At 32.0% G+C, this 25671-nt stretch overlaps 1 protein-coding gene across 1 annotated transcript; it reads right to left on the bottom strand.

The window, feature by feature from the left end:
• Window positions 1-12010: 12010 nt before the first annotated feature.
• Window positions 12011-17350, bottom strand: LOC104884642 (squamosa promoter-binding-like protein 6). The gene is made up of 3 exons (XM_010669328.4): window positions 15569-17350; window positions 14700-14833; window positions 12011-12933 (listed from the first exon to the last, which is right to left on the bottom strand). The coding sequence occupies exons 1-3, from the start codon at window positions 16222-16224 to the stop codon at window positions 12260-12262; spliced, it is 1464 nt and encodes a 487-aa protein (XP_010667630.2). The 5' UTR covers window positions 16225-17350; the 3' UTR covers window positions 12011-12259.
• Between the last annotated feature and the right edge of the window lie 8321 nt (window positions 17351-25671).

The raw sequence follows: 25671 nt of genomic DNA, 5'->3' as shown, positions 1-25671 counted from the left end.
GTTAGTTGATTAAAGAATAGTTATCAGTATTTCATTGTACATCATTTTGGGAATTTAGTTCAATTATTGGTATAATTAAGGATATTTTTCCGCTGCTATTTTATTAATTAAGATTCGGATTCTAGTTTATGGTTGTCAAGTATGTCTCGCTAGCAGCTCGAAAGAGCGGGCTATTACATCAGCTCAGTTCAGTTCAGTTCAGTTCAGCTTCATTCTTTTATAACCATTTTGTTAAATATTATTATGTTGGTATAATTTATTTTACTAATTACTCTTATTACACTTATTATTATTATTTATTTTTATATCATTACTATTAAGTATTATTATTATTATTATTATTATATATTATTTATTTTTATATCATTACTATTAAGTATTATTGTTATTATTATTATTATTATTATTATTATTATTATTGTTTTTTCTATATATTATTTTGTTTATTATAGCTTTACTCATTATTATTACTATTATTAGGAGGAACATGGTTTAGATCAAAGCACAAATAAACCCACGTTTTTTAGTCCATAAACCAATCAAATGATGTAATTTTCACGGTCCAGCTTTACTCATTATATTTATTACTAGATATTATTATATTATTAAATCTAATTATTAAAATAGTAATATTAATTTACTTCTTAGATATCATTGTTATTATATATCATCATCAAGTATTAATATATTAATACAAATAATATAAAATAATTATTATTAATTATCATTATTATCATTAACTATTATTATTATTATTATTTTATGACTATTAATATTATATATTTATAACTATCGTTTAAAAATATCCAAAATACTATTATAATTATTATTCATTATTATTACTTATCATTATAATTTTATTTAATATTCATATTGTTATTGTTTAAATATTATTTATATATTTATTACATTTAATCTAATTCAATTTAATTTAATTCAATTCAATTCAATTCAATTCAATTCAATTCAATTCAATTCAGTTCAGTTCAGTTCAGTTCAGCTCCAATCAGTTTAGTTTAGTTCAGTTCAGCTCCAATCAGTTCAGTTCAGTTGTTTTATGCCGAAGAGAACAGACCCTCAATGACCATTCTCATAACATTTTGATAGGTTTTACTTTTTTTTTAAAAAAAAGATTCATATATATTACTATGAAAATGTGCTATTATCACTACTTATATTATGTCAAGTTATTATATGCATATTATAAACGAAATAAACTACTTATATTATGTCATTCAAATATTATTTGACCATTATATCATAAAAAAAAAAACAATTTAACAATCCAATTTGTAAGATATACAATAAAATAAACAACAAAATATATACTATATACTAGTGGAAAAATGAAGAAGGGTTGCGCTGAAAATGGCCTGTAGGGCTGCGCTTTTTGACAGCAGCCCTTTCAATAGCAACCCTTCACTTTTCAAGTAGGGCTGCGCTAGTAAAGCGCAGCTCTTCAAGCTTAGAATGGTTGCACTTTTACCTAAAAAGCGCAGCCCTTTTGACCCAAAAAAAAGAATTTTTTTTTTTTTGTATTTTTTTACTCCTAAATATATCTACTCATATTGATATTGTTTAAACAACACAAATTGTAGTTCAATCTATGTCATATAAGCAAATACTGATTTGCATAATCCACAAAAAAAACATCGAAATGGTAGCAAGCATAGATTTGCATAATCCAAAAAAAAAAAAACATCAGAATTATAAACATTGAAATAAAACAGAAAAATACACCAAAGAAATGAATACAAACCAAAAAACAGAAATTAATATATAAAAAAAACTACATCAGAATTACAAAAAAAAAACATAGATCTACATCAGAATTACAAAAAAAAAAAACAGAAATTAATATATAATTAATTTCACAATATTAAAGAAAAAAATACATAGATGGAATCGCGAGCACAAAGGGAGACGAACGAATTTGTACACAAGAACGAACGAACGAATTTGTAGATCTATGTTTTGTAGACGAACATATAATTAATTTCACAATTACAAAAAAAAATACTTAAAGAAACGAACGAATTTGTACACAAGAACTCGCGACGGTGGTTGAGGGAGACGAACGACGAACTCGCGACGGTGGTTGAGGGAGACGAACGACGGTGGTTGAGCGAACGACGAACTCGCGAGCACAGATTGAATCTTAGGGTTTGCACAGATGTATATCGACGGTGGATGACTCAAAGACGAATGGAGTTGAATGAAAATGAATGAAGGGAACCGAAGTTCGACTTTGTGAAAGAGAGAAAATGAGGGAAATCGACTTTGTGAGAGAGAGAAAATGAATGAAGGGAGAGAGAGGCACGTTAGTTTGTGAGAGAGGAGAGAGAGAATGAGGGAGGGGGAGAGAGAATGAGGCAAGGCAGCGTGAGAATGAAACCCTAGCCCAATTCGCGCTTCTTTTCAAATTAAAAAAAAGCCCATAAAGGGCTGCGCTTGTCTAAAAAACGCAGCCCTTCTAAGAAGGGCTGCGTTTTTTAGACAAGCGCAACCCATCTTACTTTAAGAAGGGCTGCGCTTTTTTTAAAAGCGCAGCCCTACTAAGTGAAGGCCTGCGCTTTTCTTCAAAAGCGCAGCCCTTCTGTTATGTAGGGCTGCGCTTTTGAAGAAAAGCGCAGCCCTTCACTAGTAGGGTTGCGCTTATAGAAAAAGCGCAGCCCTTCTTTTTTTTCCCCTAGTGATATTTTACCATAACCAAAAAATACATATAACATGATAACTCATTGAACTTAATCGATTAGTACATTGAAAATAAGAAACTAACATTTTAAACAACTACGAATAATACAAACAAAGGTTATTATTTTTTGCTAGATAATTTAGTAGTACCTAACAAATAGATCTTGATACTTCACTTCTTAATAAGAGAATCCAAATACTCAACGGTACACTTTGCTTATTTGGTAGCAAGTTCAATATCATTACGAAATGAGATGATCATAGCGATGTAACCCATAGCTTCCTCACCTTCTTCTTCTTCTTCTTCTATTTTATTTAAACTTTGAAGACATGTAGTAAGTTTGTCATCAACCATGGAATATTGGTCCAAGAATTCGAGCATAACAATGTTAACTTCTTTCAAATCATTGATAGATTTCGGATCCATTAGAAGATGATACTTTGTATATCTTAAACTTCTAAAATATAAAATTTTAAATGAAATGAGGAGTTTTTTTTAGAATGAACAAAATTGTGTGTTTGGAGGTGATGGAATGAACATAGAAAGATCAAATAGATCTTTATATAGACCCAAATAAAATCGGTTGTGCTAGGTTAAATTTATTGCAATTTGGTAGGACAACACAATTAAGTATGTTAGGTACATTGTTAGGTATTGAATTTGGACCAAGCAATAATATAGTCAAAGGTAGATAAAGTATCAATACATGGAACTATAATTGCTTTGAAAGTGATGAATTCAATTGTTGGTGAACATGTTATTTCTCAAAATAAAATGGTAAATGGTAGAGACCATTAGTTTAATATCATTCCATAATTGGACATTATTCGAAGCTTGAATAGCATACAAAGAAAAACAATAAGGAAGAACATTAAAATTAGTCTTGTTCAAAACTACATTATTCGTTTCATTAATATTATTATCTAAAGCAAAATGATAAATCCTACGTGTCAAGCTCACATTCACCGAGCAATTCTAGAGCATGAGGAATGTAAAACTCTCATCTAGGGTGTCCGCGTAGGATTTGCCTACGTGGAATCCGAAAGTTATAATATTTCGGAAATTTAATTGTCTTAATTAGGGGTGATTTGAGTTAATTATTGATGATTGGCGTAAATTGTGGAATAAAAAGGCAAGGTTGGTTTTTAAAATCTCTAATTGTCCTCCACAAAATATTATACAATTCTATATTCCAAAGGAAAAATGGCCCACTAAAATTGATTATTCGAATTTTTTAGATGTGGAATCTATGGTTTTAACACTATTTCGTGAAGGGCATCTATATTTCCATGATGTGTCGAGTATGTTCACGTTTCATATCAATAGAAGCAATGAAGTTTGGACTTATGTCGAAGATGTCAATACAACAATAGATGGATATCGTCCATATTTTGATTTTTGGAATATGATGTTATATAATCTACAATGCCATCCTCCAAGAGCTTACAAAGGTGATGATGACTATTTTGAAGACATTGATTTAAGCAATACGGATTGTTGTCGTATTAGCAATAAAGTTTTGCTCGATTATATTTATAATGAAACGAATAATGTAGTTTTGTTTCATCAGACAACAATCTGTATTGTTTAAATCAATGTCTTCAAAATAGTCATCATCAACTTTGTAAGCTCTTGGAGGATGACATTATAGATCCTATAACATCATATTCCAAAAATAAAAATATGGACGATATCCATTTATTGTTGTATTGACATCTTCAATATAAGCCCAAACTTCATTGCTTCTATTGATATGAAACGTGAATATACTCGACACTTTGTGGAAATATAGATGCCCTCCACGAAATAGTGTTAAAACCATAGATTCCACATCTAAAAAATTCGAATTATTATCAATTTTAGTGGGCCATTTTTCCTTTGGAATATGGGATTGTATAATATATTGTGGAGGACAAGGAATTGCTTTTGTGCTGGATGACGAAGTTGGCATGACCGTGCAAATTGAAAACACGGAAATGAGTAGTGTTGATGAATGACAATTCTGTACTATTTATACTAAAAGAGAGCTTTGTAAAATGTAATTAATTTCGGCTTTTTTATAAAATTGAATAGTTGATTGGCCGAAATTAATGTTGATTGTCAATTAACATAAATCATCCTTGATTGATATTTTGATTTCATTACCATATATGAATTAGATAGGCAAAGTCGGATGTACATAAAATTGAAAAGAATAAATTTCGGACAATTAGTAACATAATTAGAGATTTTAAAAACGACCTTGCCTTTTTTATTCCACAATTTACGCCAATCATCAATAACTAACTCAAACCACCCCTAATTAAGGCAATTAAATTTCCGAAATATTATAATTTTCGGGTTCCACGTAGGCAAATCCTATGTGGACACCCTAGATGGGAGTTTTACATTCCCCATGCTCTATAATTGCTCGGTGATTGTGAGCTTGACACGTATGATTTATCATTTTGCTTTAGATAATAACTAGTTTTCCACCCGTGCAAAAATGCACGGGAAGTTTATTTTTTTGATTTAATTTTTTATATCAAATAAGAATGTGTATATATTATGTTATACATGGTAATAAAACACTACAGGTTTGCATGTAGCATTTATTGAAGAGGAAACACGAAAAAACCCTTTTATCTCAACGAAGTGAATGAACATCACAAATGAATTATTAAATGACAATAATAATAAGAGTATTTTAAAAACATTTTGAACCAGTCTTTGTACTATACATTTGTGGTAACATTTAATTTTCACGTTCTTTATCAGCTATTAATGTTTTTCAAACCCTTTTTGCTAATAACTCTTGATATGAAATATATATTTAAAATTATATAATACGTCCCTTGAAATCATGGTGTATCTATTTTTATATAAATATGTAATGAAATATATAAACATAAAAGTAGAGCAGGCAACCAGCAAGTTGGGCTGGCAATCAGTTCAAGTTTGGTTGGATTTGCTTTTGGGTTTACTACACATTTAATAAACAGGTTAAAATACTCAACCCTGACCCGACCTATTTGATAAGTGAATTACCCATTGAACCCATTTAATTATAATTAGTATTATACAAAATTAATTATTTTCTTAAAAGTATATTTGAGAGAGTTCACTGTTGAAACTTGAAAGTATGCATGTTTAATATTTCTTATAATAATTGTGACCAATCTTAGCAATATTTACTTTTTTGAACCAAATTTTAGTTTTATCAATATATTTTTCGAGAATTTTCTACATATATGTAAGTTAATAAAGTCAAAGCATGTCAATTTCGAGTCAAAATGTCAACCTCAACCTACCTGTTTAATCAATGGGTTAGAAAATCGGTCAAAGTTCCAACCCTAACCTGCTTATTTTGGGTTAGCTTCGGGTCATATTTCGTATTGAGTTAGCTTTTGCAAACCCTACATAAAGTAGTGACATTATAATCTACATTGTATAGTAAATGTAAATTAACAAAAAAATTAAAGAGAAAATACTTTTTCAATTTAGTTTATTAAAAAAATAACATGTAACTCATCTTATCAAATAGACAATAAATTTCATTATATTGTAATATATAAATGAATATATATTGTAATGTATGAATTTTTCTTCTAATATATACCTAAGAAAGAATATAGAAATATCAGTTATTAATGTTCATCAAACCCTTTTTGCTAATAACTCTTGATATGACAATATATATTTAAAATTATATAATACGTCCCTTGAAATCATGGTATATATATTTATATAAATATGTAATGAAATAGTATAAACATAAAAGTAGAGTAGGCAACCAAGTTGGGCTGCAATCAGTTCAGGTTTGGTTGGATTGCGTTCGGGTTTACTAAACATTTAATAAACAGGTTGAAATATCAACCCTGACCCGACCTATTTGATAAACGAATTACCCGTTTAACCCATTTAATCATAAGTATATTATACAAAAAATTTCATGTATATTGTAATATATAAATGAAATATTTATTGTAATGTATAATTTTTCTTCTAATATATACCTAAGAAATGAATATAGAAATATCCTACACGATATTATGATCTTGTAATGAGAATCGTATAAATTAAAATGGGTTTAACCTTAAACAAAATAACTAAATGCGCTTGTTATCTAAAATGATATAATATTGTATTAAGAATAGTCTAAAATTGGCTTACGACCCGTGCGATGCACTATACTGAAATATAAATTATCTATAATAATCAGTATTATTATGATTATTATTATTATTATTATTATTATTATTATTATTATTATTATTATTATTATTATTATTATCCATATAAATGATTAAATGGTACTAAGTTAATAGCACATACATTGCTTAGGTTATAATTTAATTAACTTTGAGTAACATTTAGTGGTCAAACTTGTTCAAACTCGCTTTAAGCTCACATAAATTTTCTTACAATGAATCTAATTGTTTATATCAATATTGTTACATATTAAAAAAAAAATATCTATTCCCCCTAGATAGCATGGTTTTCATTTGCGGGTCAGCAAAATATGTGCTGATAATTAATATTAATAACATATATCTAAGAAAAAATATGAAAACCCAAAATATTTCAATTTAGAAATTGAATATTTTGTGATATTTACATTAGAATCATGAAGTGATCATACACAACTACATATTGAAATAATTTAAGAAAGATATAAATGAGAAATAAAGGATTAGATGACTTTTAAAATTTGTTACTATTGACTTGCGAAATACTCCCTCCGTTTCCTAAAGATCTTCCCTCTTTTCGTTTAAGGGTGTTTCCAAAAGATCTTCCCTCTTTTGCTTTATTCCTTATTTGGCAAAACAAATTTCCCTATTTACCCTCTCATGTCACTATCATATGGTCCACCATTACATTATTAATTCAATTTTACTCCCTTTCTCTCTCCTACTTTAGCCCTTTTTATTTGTTTATTTATCTTAGCCCCTTTCTCTCTCCTACTTTACTCACACCATGTCCCACACAACTTGATTTTCCTTGGTATCTGTAGGAACAGTAAGTGGGAAGATCTTTAAGAAACGGAGGGAGTAATTTACATCTTGACTATTTGAGAAATAATTTATATTAAGATTATCTGGGCTCGTGCATAATGCACATGGATTTTTTTTAGTTCTCAAATAGTTTTTTTAAATTCCAAAATTATTGGAATGACTACATTTAAAATTGAAAGATTATAAATTGTAAATTTATATTTCATAATATAATCTTTTCATTAGGGCTGTCAAAATTAAAGCTGATCCAATATGATAACCTATCTCGAATCTAACCTGAAAATTTCGGATTTGGGTTAAAATTTTCAACCTGAAAAAAAAGATGGGTCAGCCCAACCCGACCAGAAAAAATAATGGGTTAGGTTCAGGTTGAATTTTTGAACCTCAAAACAATCCGAATAGTTTGACTTTGAAGTGGGGTCAAATTCAAGGCAGGCCAACCTATGTTTATGTAACTTGTATTAGACCAAACTCGTTTCTTGAATATTCTAAATTTGATTAAGTTGGCATTTGAATTCAAGACTCACTCAATATGTTGAATTATTGCAGTGATTAAATTTAAAATCATGTCTTTTGGGTTGGTTTCGGGTCAACCTGAAATCGAAAAGGTCGGGTTCAAATTCTAATTTTCGACCTGAAATCAGAATCAAGTCAAGTTTGGATTAGGGGTAAGTGACCCGAAATAGAAATCAGGCGAACTTGAAATAAATCCAACTCGAACTTATTGCTACCTTACATTATTAATATAGACAAATGACACGTAAAGATAATTATTGTATACTACAATAATATCTAATAATAATGTATTCTACTGGAGTAATAATTAAGCAATATAAAAAGTTGTGAAAATTATCAATCCCGCAATTCCAAAGTAAATTGTCTACATTATAAATCAAAATCTACGACTACGGGTAAGTTACATAAATGGTAATGTAAAATGGTAAGTTATATCAATATTAACATTGTTTATTATTAGTTAGCAACTGTGCCGGAATTATACACGAAATAATATGATTGTAAAGTACTTCCATTTGCTGAGTGAAACTTACCAAATTTATAAGATTGTAATTGATCCATTTTACACGTGGTACTAAAAAAATGAGAATAAGTATAGTGATGACATGTGGCGAAATGAGTAATAGCTTGACACATAGGCAAATTTTTCTAGCTTTATATATATATATAGATATTGATCCATGTGGTCTTTTTGAAAGGTAAGAGAAAGACATCATGTATGTAATCATCAAAAAGTGAGGTTAAGTTGATAATTTTAATACACAAAAATCATTCCAAGAAAATAAAATGGAACATATTTATAAAACTGCCTATAATATTATGATATTTTATATCATGTGAATATACATATATAAAACTGTTCTTAAGGTTGTTTTTACCACAATCCTTACGGTTTTTTTCTACTAATACCTAGTATCTTCAATTGATGTGAATATTCTTCCTTGAAGTCCATGTTAGTATTTTAATGTTTGATGTCGACATAAGCTTTGGTCGGTATCAATTTTGTTATAACAGGGACCATACATAATACATTGAATGATGAGTCCATTGCATGAAGAGTCCCTTGTTAGTTGTTAGGACCTCCAATAATAATAAAAAAAAACTAATATGAACCCGGTGCACACTAATTAGTGTGCACCCGATCCATCTCATGTGAGTTTATGATAGTGTATATTGATATGATATAGTGTATGTTAAAATGATATAGTGTATATTAAAATGATATAGTGTATATGTTAAAATGATATAGTGTATATTAAAATGATATAGTGTATGTTACAGTGATATAGTGGATGTTAAAGTAATATAGTGTATGTTATAATGATATAGTGTATGTTAAAGTGATATAGTGTATGTTAAAGTGATGTAGTGTATGTTAAAGTGATGTAGTGTATGTTACAATGATATAGTGTATGTTAAAGTGATATAGTGTATGTTAAAGTGATTTAGTGTGTGTTAAAATGATATAGTGTATGTTACAATGATATAGTATATGTTAAAGTGATATAGTGTATGTTAAAGTGATATAGGGTCACGTGCTTGGGCCTGGTTCACACTATTTTTAGTGTGAACCGGGTCCACGCAAGTCGGATTGCTCCAATAATGAAAACTAGAATTTTTTGCACGCGATGCGTGCTTGAATTTTTTTTCAAACAGAAACTCAATTTTCTTCAGCATAAAAGTCAAAATTTGAACATTAGACATACGAAGTATAATTATTTTTTAGTTGCAAAATTTGATTGGTTTAGTTTTTGTCACTTAAGTCTTTCACCATTTTTTTTTTTTACTTTTCAAAGTTAAATTCTATGAATAAAATAGTTTTTTGAATTTATTTATGATTTCTAATATTATAATTTTTTAGTTGATTTTTGAATTAAGTACAGTACTTCATAAATTGTAAAGAAAGTAGACACTTTGATTTCAAGTCAATTTTTTCATAGGTTGTAGTTTGTACGTGAATTTTTAAGTTTTTGTAAAGTTTTCTCATTTTAGTGATTTGCATAACGTAAATTATGCAATTTTATGATTTTAGTTGACTTGTGAGTGATTATTATAATTATTTTTTGATATTTTTGTTTGAAGCCCCTTTTATTTGTAAGTAAATTTGTAATTTAGAATGGGAAGGGGGTAAGATAGTCTCTTCATTCGGGGACACCATAGCTCCCCCCTTCCCTTATATAATAGAGATATGTTGTACTTTAATTCCTGAATAATATTTTATATAAACTTTTTTACCTTGATAATTTATCGCTATTATATAATAGAAAAAAATACGTCCAAATATATGTAAAAGTTTCATTATGTACAGGAAACACTATAAAAAAATAAATAATTTTTTTCCTTGTCTAATTTCTAAATTCTGATTTCACTACAAATATACCTCTATTTTTTATCATGACCCACCATTAATTGTGAATGGTTCTTGAGAATAGTGATTTGTAAGTAAATTTTTGTAAATGTTTTTGTATGTATTGACATTCTAGGTTATTAGTTTTAGTTTGTATATTAATTTTTAAGTTTTAATAAAATATCCTGATTATTTGAGTGATTTGCGTGATTTTTATAACGTGATTTTCTCAATTGTATGGATGATTTGTGAAGTTTCTTCTTTTAAGTGATTTGTGAGTGAGTGTTGTAAATTTATTTTCGGTATTTTGATTTTGACATTCCTTTTGTAATTTAGAAAGAGAAGGGGGGCAAAATAGGCGTTTCAAAAGAGGACACCATTACTCCCCCTTCCCTTATATAATAGAGATAAATCTTAGTCGTATTAACTTCTGAAAGAAATCACCCCTTTTTAATCATTTGCGCAAGATACTTTGCATCGTTAGTTGATTAGTGTGGAAGACCCTTGATCCCTTTTTGTATTTAATCTGCCTAAACCATAAAGTTTATAGTCATAGTTTTAGAATTATTTTTCTACTTAGATCCTGAAATACTTGGACTTATAAACTAAAAATGTATAACAAGTTAACAACCTTCTCAACGCCTTGAGGACAACACGTTTTTATCTAAGCATGATATGAAATCTAAAATCTGAATACAAATATTAATTCCTTACACAAGGTATTCTCATGGTCAAATTTATGGCCATAAAAGAAGGTACCGAGGCGTATTCTATTTGATTATAGGAGGGGATAATCTTTGCGTAATCTATTCCATCAAGAGAGTATGAGAAGTGCCGTGGAGATCCATAGTGTCATTTACAATGTAGAAATGGATATGTTGTTTTTCGAGAATTTTGAGGTGGCACACTACTTTCAAGAAGCAAATAAAATTGCGAACTTCTGCGCTAATAAAAATCACTCGTGTTTGTCACTCACTGTTTGGAAGCTTTCAATACTATAATTTGTTGTTAATCATTCGAAAAAATGAGTTACATTACCGTTTTGTTAGGAGTTAACCTAGTTTTTTAAAAAATAAAGTACAAATTATAACTCCTATTCTTGTAATCATTTAGCTTCTACTCGACATGGAACAATCTCCACCACTATTTTAACATTAATATCATAGCATCTTTTCCAATGAACATCCACACAATCGATATAAGTAGGGAAAAAATTTCAAATTGATTTTCTAGATCTTCAATCCTGTCAATTACAAAAAGATTATGACTAATTATCTCTAACCTCATATCTTTAAACAATAATCTCCAAGTCAGGCGAAATTCGTGGTGCACAGAAGTGGAAACTGTTTTTTCTTTTTTTAGAGTTAAAAGAATTGGCAACTTGGGAAGGGGTGATGTTCACAAGGTCATAGTTAGTATTCAGATAATGACAATTTAAATCATTTTTGTGCTAAAATCTTAAATAAGTAGAATTTCATATAATTTTCACTATGTTTAACTAGAAAAATTAATGCATCTCATTACAAATACAGCTGTTTGATTCCAGGATGCCACAACACTGGACAAAAACAAAAGAACATGATCGCAGTGATGGGTAGTGGGCTAGTTGCTGTAAATTATGGAAGTTCACATAATATTACTAGAGAGATGAATGTCATTAACTCATCAGGTACTACTACTCAGTTCTTATACCTCATGTTCTGTCTTTCATGTCATTCGGAGACAGCAGAAACCTTCGGTTTCCTGCTTATGAGGTTCAGATTGCCTCCGGTTTTCCACTCGATGCAGCTGAGATGACAACTGAAGCAAATCAATAGTAGGGACGTTTTCACACGACAACCGATCCTTGACGTTCATAGGATAGCATGGGCTACTGCTCGATATAATTAAAGAGTGATCTCCAGGCATTCCTGATGAATGAGCTGAAGAATTCCATGATTGAGATGACAGAAGAGAGAGAGCACAACCGGACTCTGATATTACTGGTAATCCTTGAACGGTTGATGCTGCGTTCAAAAGTGTATATTCTTCATTCCTTGCTGCTGATGAGTGAGTTTGAAACAAGGAATGTGAGACTATTTCTGGTGTAGTATATTGATTAACATTCTCCCCAAAAACACTTTGTGGCTTTGTGTTATTTGTGTCGTCAACAAATGACCACTGTTTCTCAATAATGGAAGGGGGCAAAGTAGATTTTGGATGAAGCTGTCCATTTATGCAATTATATGCTGGCTTTTGGGTACACTCTGTTTCATTTTCAACTTTTACATATCTAACCCAATCATTTGTTCCATAATTTTCTGTATGTGATGTGCCTCTTTGAAGTATATCTGGGCAGATAAAGGATTTTGATGTTTGACTGAACCCCTGAAAATTGCTTCCTACATTGCAAAGACATATAGCATGATCATAAAAGGATCTAGAGAGTACATAGCAGAGAAAAGAAAGGTCGAAAGGTCTTAGGCGACCTTCATATTAAAGCGATGCTATCCTGAGGTCAAAAGACACTTATATCAGCAATATGGATTATCGAATACCAAATACACATAATAAAGCAGAAATAATTGAAGACTTGAGATTTTTAGTAGCTACAAATACATCGTCAAGAGTGCCAGATACACTGAGTCAAATGGGTGCAGCAGTTTCTTGGCATAAAACAGGACTAAGGTGCATACGATGAGTCTATGATACTACAGAGCATTTCTTGCTATTATAGTCAGACATTTGAGTAAAAGAAAAGTTGTATTTTAGCATCAGCAGGCCATACCAAAGTATCATACTATTAATAAAAAGAATACTATGTGCAGGACAACTTTTTATACATCTCTGGTCACATGTGATGTTGTATAATAAGTTGTCTCTATAATTTATTATAGTATTTGAAAGGTGTGAATCCCCACAAAATTTGCCCATCTCAAATGGATATATCACTGCTTGTAGGGTTATGTAACAAAACCCTACAACCCAGCCCTCGGCAATGGAGGGATACATATAATTACTGAAAGCACTATAAAAGTCTAGAAAACATGGTGTGCCATGCCAACTTCATGGATGTATGTCTCCATACATGAGTAACATGCAGTTCATATATGTGCCAATGACACATCACAGTGAGCAAGTCACTATGAAGCAAACTAATACACTTCCAAGCAAAAAAAGTTTGAGTTAAAAGACACCCATTTTTTCACTGAACAGACTACAGAGACAAAATGCAGGAGTAAGAGAAAACTGATATAAATTTTTCAACTAAAAGGTGCAATACAGCATCAAAGCAAAGCCCATTAGCACCAAAGTAATTCTACAAATCCATGTTTCCAAACCATTAACAACGTTTAAGAAATTCCACATAGTAAAATATTAACTTTTTCCAATAAGAAAACAATAGCAATAAATTGCCTTAGCATATCATAAGTTTGTAAACTGGAGGAGGCCTAAAGGTAATCCAGCATATAGCGAGGTAACCATGATCCATACACATAAAGCATGTTAGTGGTAGGAAAAATAGTTGCAGAAGTAAGGGAGATTGAGATGCAAGGAAATTATATTTCCCAAATAGGAGGGGGGTAGGCAAATTAAGATGTAAGGAAGTATACTTCCCAAATACGGGTTTTTGGGGGGGGGGGGGGTGAAGCATCATTAGCTTCATATCCAAGCAGATAGCAGTTTGCAAGTTATGAAATGCTCCCTCCGGTCTTTATTAGTCTACCCCTTTCTTTTGCACAGAGTTTTAGGAGAAATAATGTTGTGGGTCATAGAAAGAAAGAGAAACTATTATTTCATATTGAAGTTGAATGTATGTGTGATGAAAAATTAGTGGTCTCGTTCCAAAAATAGAAACAAAAGAAAGGGGTAAACTAATAAGGGACATCCCAGAAAGGAATACGGGTAAACTAATAAAGACCGGAGGGAGTACTTTGCAAACAATTATGACAAAAAAGTTTGAAGTGGACTTCAATCATCATCACACTTCATAGAGATCCTCACTAGTAATGCACTGTGCCCAAATTGAAAAAAAATTGGCAAATGTATCATTTTATCCACAACCTACAACTACCGCATCAATACAGTCTACAATTGCCTATCTAGGAGAAACAGTTTTAGGAGAAACAGTTTTAGGCGAAGATTCATGAAGATAAGTATATATTACCAGTGTAGGACTGAAATGATCTCCCATTTCTACCGCCAAAGCCTATTTGAGGTTTCCTCCTCCTTTCATTGTGACCTGCAAGTCGTTTACGACAGCTTCGCTTACCATCATCAAATTCACCCAGCAGATGGAACCTGTATGTCCAAAAGCAAATATCTATTAAGCAACGGGAAAATGTCACTTCAAGCCATAAGAAAAACAGAAAGCGACGAAATCTAGAAAAACCATCAAACATTTAGATGATCTGGATTTTGAGAAAAAGCTCCGAAAGATAGATATAATAGGAGAAAAGTATCACAAACAAGAGCGATCTAAAAAGATATTTTGGTACACGTATATGTGGCAGAAGAGCAGAGTAATTCAGAATATTACTTAGACGGAGAGTTAAAATATCTATAGCGAGATGCATCAAGCATCAGGTCATAAGGTTATAAGTAGACCACCAAAAGCAAATGAAGAAATCTAATCACATTCTGCAAGTAATTCATTCCTCATAAAAAACAAAAATATGAAACTTCATTGATTGTTTCTTTCAACATATTAGGTACATGAAAAAGTGAGAGTTCTTGAGACACTGAGGAAAATGAACATGAAGCACAATCGCAACTTTTATGAAATTAGGTCACGAAAAAAGAGAGATAAAAAATTTATTACCAAAACAATCTAAACTAGCAGATAGTATGTAGCCAAAAGAACTCTATTGCAGCCACAACCAGGGATCAGAAAGATGCATTCTTACCTAAATAATCTAGCAGAAAGCATGTTAGCAAAAAATGCAGAAACATAAATACTCCTTTATAGTCAGGATTGAAGCTCCAAATAGTGCTATGTGTCCAGTAAGTGTATAAAAGATACAGAGAAACACCAACCTGCTACATTGTTGACAAAATCTTTGCTCAATATTATTGACAATAACTTTAGAAGTCTTTGAATGAACATCACAAACTTTATGCCTCCTGTGGTAATCTTTAGCAGAACTGAGATCTTTATGGCAGCCATAAACCTGGCAATATGCAGTCTGTGAGCTTAAGCTCGTCACTCGAGCCCTTTTTGATGGTGTTGAAGACTCGGCAGAAGACAAAACCCGGGCTGCTCTAGTTGAATCAGAATTAGGTTTATTACCAAATCCACCCAATTTCAAATCAATTAGTGATGATTCTCGACTATTCGTGTCCATGACCGAGCTTGAGATTTTCGAACTTGATTCCTCATCCCCAGAGATAGCATTAGAAGTGACCAAACTGGGACTAATCATATCTCCAACACCAGCACTACCGTTTAAAACATTTTTTGTTGAATCATGATGAAATTGTTTTCTTATCATTTCTGCAATACCCAACTCAGGAAAACAAGAATTCTCGACGGATTCTTGACTTGAGATTAACACACTATTCTCATAACTCAAAGGGGGCTTGAGTTCCCATGCCATCAAAACGCTTCTATTTCTAATAGTTGAATCAGATTGCGGGATTGTTTCATTCGATACAAAACCCTTTTCCAGAGAATCAAAGCACCATGATTCCATGATATACAACAAAATCAAAATGACAAACACCACATACAACCCCCTCCCCCCCCAAAATAAAAAACAATCTTGGAATAAAATTCCCTTAATATGATGTAATTGCACCTAAAATTGAGGTTCTAATCCAACACAAATAAGCCTCAAATTGAGCTAATCATTGGCACATAATTGCAGACCTTAATTGAATAGAACTTCAACACCATCATTTAGTCAGTAACTCTACACCTAATTCCTCAAATTTGAAGCTAAAAAATCCCAAGACATCAAAATTCTGAACAAACCCATCAAATTAAACAAGAATACCAGAAAACCCAAATAGCAAAAACCTCCATTAAAATTCAGTCAACAAATAGTCAAAAGAAAGAGATAGATCGATCCAATGTACACAATCACTAGAATTCCAGCAGTAATAAGAAGAGACTCACCAAGTAGCTAAAAAAGCGAAGATTAAAACTCCAATAAGAAATTTGCAGTTGCCCCAATAATGGAAAGAGAGAGAGAAATGACAGCAAAAATGGAGAAATTACCCGCAATTTGATGAACTTGATTAAGCAAAAAGTACCTAAGATAGTAAGGTATAACAAAAAGGAAGAAGATTTGTTGTTCTTTTTGGGGGGCAGGTGGGTTTTTTTTGTGCTTATTAAAGTTTTTAGTGTTTTAAAGCTTAAATGAAAGGGTTTTCTGGTTGCTTTTCTTGTGGCTTTTTGGCAGGCAGAGAGAGAGAGAGAGAGAGAGAGAGAGAGAGAATTGAAGAAGAAGAGTGTTCTGAGCTGTGCAATTCTTTCCGTAGTCGAAGTAGCTGATAAGTTGTTTTTCACAACTTTCAGGCCACAGCTTGAGTCAAAAGAATTGGGTCTACCTTTGACGTTTTTGCCCACCTCTCTCTCAAACATCAACTCTTTTGTTTTTGTGGATCTCTTTCTCACAATCTCAACTAGACAAGACTCCCTAGGTCCGACACGGGCCCGTTACTAGCTTGATCATCGTTTATGAGAAACCTAAACTTATACTCCACCTGTTTCAAATTATAAGGCATTTTAGCTAAAAAAAATTTGTTTCAAAATATAAGGCATTTTACATTACCAATGTAAAATTAAATGCAATTTTATACTATCAAAATAAGATTATAGGTTATTTTCTATTATCAATACAATATTTAATGTTAATATTTATTACCTATGCAAATCTAACTAAAACTAACTAAATTCTTAATATGCGAAAAAGTGGTTTACATGCCGTATAATTTGAAACAGAGGGAGTATATAAGGCTGGTCACATCTTGAATAAATGGTTTACGACCTAATAAAAAGGCCCAAGCTAGGCGATATAACTAAGTCCAAGCATTAATCTGTTTTCAGCTAATAAACCGGACCAAGCTGAATTACGAGATTACTTTTATTGAATTTAGGGGGTTTTTTTTATGCTAAGGTGTTACTTTTAGTGAAATTAGGGGTTACGTTTTCGAATGCTAAGGGGTTAGTTTTACAGGAATAATGGATTACTTTTGAAGGTGTTATTTTTACTAAAAGTAGGGTAACTTTTCGTAATTATAAGGGATTACTTTTTACTGAAACTAGGGGTTACTTTTAGGAGTTACCTTAGACATATAATGGAGTTACTTTATACTTTAGTAGGAGTTTCCTTTGACTTAGGAGAGAGATAGAAAGAAAAAAAGGTGAGGTCAGAGAAGGAGATCGGAACCCTAAGGTGGACCGACGCATCCCGACATTGGCGACGACACTTTCGCATTTGCTTCCACTGCTGGTGCTGCTACTCGATTCGTTTCTCATCATTTGAGTAAGTCAATAAACTACAATTACACCTTCAAATTGGTTCAAGAAATCGTAATTCAATAATTGATGGATCCAAATTCTACAAAATCGACATTTTTGATTGGTTCGATTTTCCTTTGAGAGCTTAAAAGTTATAAAACTGCCAAAACAAGTCTGAATTTCTAGCAAGGATAGTTGAACTCGATTTTCAAATTCTTCATTCAAGAAATTGAGGAGGATGAGATGTCGCATTTAGAGATCTCACTAATATTAAGGTTTTGAGAGATAGAGAAAGCAATAAGCAGCGAGGAGCGAGGAAAGAAGCGAAGAGTGAGGATGGAGGATGGATGCAGCGAAAGAAGTGAAGAGTGAGGGAGGAGGATGGAACGTGGCCGCACAATTTGATTTCGTGTGGCGTGTCCACAAAACATGCTTTGCTTTCACTGTTCCTTTGTTCTTAGGCAAGTAGGAACAGACCTGGTCTCGGAGGTTGTTTTAAGGGGCAACCACCCGGGGCCCATAAACATAAGGGGCAACCACCCGGGGCCCATAAACATAAGGGGCCCAATTTTTCAAGAAGCTTTAAATAAATAGAATTAACACAACTACATTAAACAAAAATCAAGTTTGGCTTGCTGGTTTGCATCTATACTTATTAGTACGCAGGATAGTGAAGGCACGGGTTCAAATCCCTTTAGGATATAACGTTTTTTCTTTCTTTTTACATTTTTCTTTTTATATTATCTATCTCACAATACTTTTTACACTTTATTTTTTACTTGTCCTACATTAGCTTTTCAATTTCATTTTTTAATACAATCCATTGCTATTTCAATCTTTTTTGTCCTCAACAAATATAACCCATCACTCTCTCTCCTCTAACTAAAATAATCACTTGGCTACCTTGTATCAGATCTACCTTTTTTAATAAGATAACAATTGATATTTATCCTCTAAAGTTAGTATCTTGATAGGTGTAACTGTCAAAAATAATATTTTTTTTATATAAAAATAATACACTTACCCTAAAAAATATACTTCCTCCCTTTTTTAATTGCCTACTTTAACTTTAATACTACTAAGCTATATACGTGATTTTGATTATCTATTTTAATGTGTACTTAAGAAAAAACATAGTGTACTTAATTTGTTGCATAAGTGTCAAATAAAATACTTTTTAGTGGAGAAAAATCTAGCTTTGTCACCACATGTAAGAGCCACCAAGCTTTAGTTCCACCTCGGGTCTATAAAATATCAGGAACGACCTTAGTGGGAAGACAACCATAGCGGTCGTAACAAATGAATTGGTTTTTCACTTTGGTGGACTCGAGTTCTTTCATTGAGAGATATTAGTAGCCTTTTGTGTTATTGTATTTGTACATGATATTGATCATCAGCGACATGCTGTTGTTCAAGGCAAGAGAAGGGATTATTGGCGTTCGTTGAGGATGTTGACGCAGAAGTGATCAATTCAGTGGAACCTCAACTTTAACCATAGTGGGCAACCTTTACGAGAAGGGTCGGGGAAGCCGTTATTGAGGATGAAGATTGAAGAGTATATATGATCGTGAACAAGGGACATTTTTCGATCTGTAATTAGTTATTAGGCTCGAGCTATGTCCCGGTTAAGAAAAATTTTCATTTATTAATATAATACTTTATGATAATAACACTAAATTCAACTTAGTCTCACTAGTGGAAAAATGAAGAAAGGTTGCGCTGAAAAAGGCCTGTAGGGCTGCGCTTTTTGACAGCAGCCCTTTCAGTAGCAGCCCTTCACTTTTTAAGTAGGGCTGCGCTAGAAAAGCGCAGCCCTTAAGCTAGTTAGGAAAAAGCGCAGCCCTTCTAGCCCAGAAGGGCTGCGCTAGTTAGGAAAAAGCGCAGCCCTTATGAGCTAGAAGGGCTGCGCTTTTTCCTAACTAGCGCAGCCCTTCCTACCAAAAAATAAAAATTTAAAAAAAAAATTTTTTTTGACATTTTTTTGACATTTTTTTACTCATAATCTCACATTTTCTGAAATTAAACAGAAAAGAAGAGAAACGAAACGAAAATACTAAACCCAAAACAAAAAAAAGAATGAAACGAAAATGAAAAAAAGGAACAAAACTAATATTCAAAGAGAAGTATACAAGAAGTATACAAGAACATTAATCAAAACAAAGATGAAAATACAAGAAATTATATACAAAGAGAAGTATACAAGAACATTAATCAAAATAAACAAAGAGGAGTATACAAGAACATTAATCAAAACAAAGAGAAGTATACAAGAACATTAATCAAAATATATAAACAAAGAGAAGTATACAAGAACATTATAGATATGAAAATACAAGAAATACCTCCAAACATTAACCTAATAATGTTTAAATACATAAAACAAAACCCTAATACATAATTTAAGGGAAAAAAAAAATTCGAAAAAACTTAAAATGCCTATTTGGAGGCTTAAACGAACTCGGATGGCTTAAAAAGCCTAAACGTCACGGCGTAGCGATGTGTTTGACTCGTTGGCTCGTTCCGCTTCCGAAAAGGTATCACAATAGGCAATCGGACTCCGTCGCCATGTTTAGTGCAAATCATTCCAGGGTTTTTGTCGCAAATGTTTATGGGAGTTTTTGAGAGAGAAGAGAGGATGAGAGAGAAGAGAGAAGAGAAGGAGGAAAGGAATAATGAGGGACGTGAGAGAGGAGAGAGAATGAGGGATAATATATCTGAATCTCCGCTCAATATTTCAAAGCCCGCGGTTTCGAAATTTCAAAATTTTTCAGGAAGGGCTGCGCTAGTTTTAAAAAAGCGCAGCCCTTCTTATTTGTAGGGCTGCGCTTTTCCAAAAAGGCGCAGCCCTTCAACCATAGGGCTGCGCTTTTATCAAAAGCGCAGCCCTTCTTGCGCAACCCTTCTGTTTTTTTCCCCTATTGTCTAGTGGTTAAGACTTTAGTATATGTACTTGAGGTTTTGGGATCAAACCCTATACTACACAATTTCTAAATTATTTTATTGTATGTAGATTACATGAACTAAAACTGAGAGTGGCACAGTTTCTTGTTTATACACGCCTTTTAATATATTTGTATAGATAGATTGGTAAGAAATAAGGTTTACACGGGTATTTGGCGCTCCTTTGGACATGTATAAACAAGTCTAATTCTCTTTGTATTCTGGTTTTCCCTCATATCAATAAAATATTCTCTTTCTCTGCCATGGACGTAACTAAATTGGTGAACCACGTAAATCTGTCGTCTGTTTCTCATTGTTTTGCATTCGTTATTTGTTTCTTTTTCACATCTGTCATAACAATAACAAAATTAGTTAGCTTTATTAGATGTTTGGTTCAAGTCATGTAATGGAAATAGAATTGTAATCATTACCACCAAATAACATATTTTGTTACTTGAGAGGTAGGGAAAGGTAACAAAATGGGGGAGTCCATTACCACCAAGTAATGGTAATGAATTGATAAGGACTTGAACCAAACAAAAAGAAAAAGAATTGGTAATTGATTTCGTTTCATGAAACCCAAAAATCACGAACCAAAGATGCTCTAAGTGTAGTTTTTTGGACCCTAACTTTCTAATCAAATGATACTTAAAAATCACGAACTAAACATGCTCTAAAAATTTTAAGTATTGCATCAAATATTTAGAATACATATTAATAAGAATCTAAGCTTTCACGCCTAACTAAATGTATGTAACTAGTAAATATGGCTCTTCTTATTCTCATTAAATGACTGTAATCAGAAGCAGGGAAGTCCAAAAATTACAGCTAGAAGTCAAAATAATACAATTGATATGTAAGGCAATAGAATTGAAACCTAGCTAATATTATTTGGTGGATCAATGATAAGTCAAAGAAAAGGTAACTGAAACCTTGGGGGTGGGAGGGAATGAAAGTAGAGGACGAGGGTAAAGAGAATCATTAAATTGAGTAAACAAACAACAAGTAAGGGAATGGAATGAGTTAATTCCTTTACCCTTTCCAGAAGACCCTCAACCAAACACCACCCCCTTAGTGAAACTGTCAACAAATTGAATGGTTGTTTGGTACCCATGGGAATTTAATTCCCATTGAAAGTTCTATTGCCTAGAAAGTTATTTCCCCATTGTAATTCCTAGGAAATTCACTATTGTGTTTAGTTGACATTAAGGAATTTGTAATTTTCATGAATTCATATGGGAATTTAGAATGATTAGAGGGTCTAGTTGAACAGATTCCCATCATGAATTTTGAATTTCATAGGAATTTTCATTGTCCTCATTTTCTCCACTTCTTGTCAACTAAACAACTACCCAATTTTAAAATTATGGAAATCTCTATTACCAATATTATTTACTGTATACCAACAACCACTAATAAAGTATAGGAGCTTGAAGTACCCAAATGGCCAAATTAACCCCAACGTAACTTTTTCTCAAACAGAGTGAAAATTCATTTCAACATGTCTGGTGCATTTGTGCCGAACACAATTACTAAATTATGGAGGGACAGTACAGCTTAAGCAAGAGATTACGGAGCCAAAATGCCTCTGCAAATTTAAAAGTTTCATATATCCCTTCAAATTTATTGCAACGTTTTCATGAAGCACAAAGATTAGGATGAAAAGTATTTCCAATGTTGAGGTAGCTATATAATTCATGTAGCTATTAGGATGTAAATTTGCGTATATTTGTCATTTTTGGTAGGCAAATACATCCATATACATACAACAGTTTGTTATTTAAGAGATTGTTGCAATCATATTCAAATGTCACTATATGATACTACCAGAAAAAATATTGAAATGTCAGTATTAGAATAGTGTAGCAATTACTTTGAAATGAAAGAAGTATCCAAACAATGTTGACTAGCTTTTACTCATTAATTATATGATTTTATGTGTCATAACTATACTAATCATATTTATATAGGGATTGACAATAGGTAGATGAAAACTAATTTTCGATTTGCATGTATCATGAAGAGGCCCTTAGATATTAATATTCCGACCAAAAGACAAGACAATATGTGTTCTTAGTCTCATAAGATCACATTATTCAGCTAACTTTCATATGATTGAAAGACACAAGTCGAGAGGAAAAATGTTGAAAGGACAATAAATGGGCATAGGAGCTCAATGATTTACCTTCAAATTAATTTTGGTGGGCCTCTCCATGAGATGGATCCCTCATCAACAACTTCACTTTTCACCAAGTAGGTTTAACTCTTCCCACCAAAACAATGGAGTTCAAGCATGATAGTGATTGACAGATACTGTAGCAGATTAATGTTCTTTCCTTTAATTTTCTCTCTTGCTTTTCTCTTTCTTTATTTAGTTGGAATTTTTTTACGGGTTGTTTTTGAGAATTTTGTAAGCGGGGATTAAATTAAGTGGTGTAAAAACAGGTTGTCAAACAGGTTTTGGGTATACCCAGGGCGAATTAGGTCAGACCCGGATAGGTTAGGATGCTGTCAGTCAATGTCTCAGGTCGTGATTGATCAGGTTTTGTTCAACTGGGTCGATCACATTTGAATCATAGGATTGCCAGGTGTCGAACATGTTTGAACGTTCCATTTACAATTCCATCCATTACTTGGTGTGATCACTTGCGGAAAATTTTTAACCGGGTTTGAGCAAGTCGTATTTGGGTCATTTTATGTACACTTGGGTAGAGTCAAGTATACTGGGGTTGAATCACTAATGACCTTAGTTCGATCGTTGTGAAGCATGCATCGGGTCCATTCGCTATTGAACGTTAATTCAACTTCGGTTTACCCTTGTCGAGTCCTTTTGATTTTGTTATGGATTTTGTAAATGAATTATATTATTAAAAGCATTAAGATCGATATGTATATACATATGTAAGTGCCCGATAAATAATGAATGATAACAAAAAACTAATAAAAACACTATATTGTTTACCGTATGTTTAGTGTATTCAATGTATCAATATAGACTATAAGCTAATTCAAAAACAATACAATATTTTATCTAATAATCTTCATGTGAAATGTATTTCGAAACTAAAAACATGTATTTGGAATGAAAAAAAGTTGTTATTTGATGAGATCAATAAATGTATAATTGTAAGTCGATAATCTATGTCAATGTAACACTACATATATATAAGTTTACTTAAGTAAATATAATTATACCATTACTTAATTGAGTAATAGACTGATAGTTGTATAAGTAATGCTATAAAAAGTCTAATTAAAATTTAGAAACTCAATTCATAACCCTAATTAAATAATACTTAAACACCAATCATAATAATTTCAATAAAAATAACCAAAATTTTAAATTAATAAAATAATTGACTAATTATTAAAGTTAGAAGTTACTAAACCAAGACAAGAATCAGTAAAATTATAAAAAAAATATACGATTGTCAATCATGTGATAAGTCATCAATCCATGTATTAAGTCATTGTCTTTTCCTATTGGCCAAAGATTAATATCATGAATCATGAATTAGAACCCTTGATTTGAGAAGGATCAAAATCTAACCATCAATCTCTCAAAGACTCAAACCCATCTCCCATTTCTCTTGTTTCTCTTCCATCTCTCATCTCTAAAACCCTAATGCCCATCCCTCTCTCATCAGCCCACCTCCTTTTCCTTCTGTCATTCTCTCTCCTCAGACTACCATCCCCTCAACCACCCACTCCTCCCTTGCCACACTCTCAACCACCCCACCACATTGGTCGCCAAAGACTGCACTACCCCCTCCTACTCCGTCGCTCGCTCGTTGAAGATTCAACCACCCTCTCATCCTCGCTCGTCGTACACTACAAGAATATGTTAGTTTAACGACGTAGGTGGTGGTCATTGTAGTGCGCATTGGTCATAGCATTTCATCCTTCATCAGCGGCGGTTGGCGGTTCCTCGGTTCGTCCATTATTTTACGGTGGTGGTGGTTCCTTCTATCGGTCGTTTGAAGGTTTAGATTAATTTTTTTTTTCGTTTTAGATATTCACTTTTTGAATGTTCCCCGTTAATTTTCTTATTTTCTTACTCTTTACTCATCTTTTCTCTTTCAGTATAATGAAATTTCCCAGATTTGAATAATCGTGATGAAGAACGAACAAATGGAATTAGTAATGAGTGATTGTAAGTTTGTAACTTTTGTCTTCAATATCCAAAAGTTTGGCAAGTTTGAAGTTTGGTGATGCAAAAATAACCGAATCAATTTACAGAATTTAAGAGTTAAGGTGTTATTGTTTTTATTGTATTTTTTTTTTGTAACATGTAAATCTAGTTTATCATTTTCAGTAATAAGCGAATGTAATTACCAAGGATTTTGATCTTAGATCTACCCATGTTCAATTGAAAATTTTGAATTTGAGATTTTATGTTTGCATATTTGCTGATTTATGCTTGGTTTGTGTACTGATTTTAGATAAAATTGCTTAAAATTGCTTAAAATCTTAGATCTTCCTTAAAATTGCTTTAGATTTTAAATAAAATTTTAAATCATTTGTATCTCTTAGATTAAAGGGATGTAGCTGATTTTTTTTCAAATTATGACTTCCATCATTAACGACTGGCTAGCAGTCGTATTTGTTAGAAAATGGGAAAATTTTGGTAGAATATTAAAATGGAATAATAAATTTGGATTACAGGGTTTAACCGGATATTTTTTAATATTATTTGAAAATGAGGAGATTGGGTAATTAAATGAAAATATAAACA

Source organism: Beta vulgaris, chromosome 5 (genome assembly GCF_026745355.1).
Source record: "Beta vulgaris subsp. vulgaris cultivar EL10 chromosome 5, EL10.2, whole genome shotgun sequence".
In the NCBI taxonomy this organism is placed as follows: domain Eukaryota; kingdom Viridiplantae; phylum Streptophyta; class Magnoliopsida; order Caryophyllales; family Amaranthaceae; genus Beta; species Beta vulgaris.
Note: the sequence above shows the minus strand (reverse complement) of the source record. Positions and strands in the feature narration are given on the sequence as shown.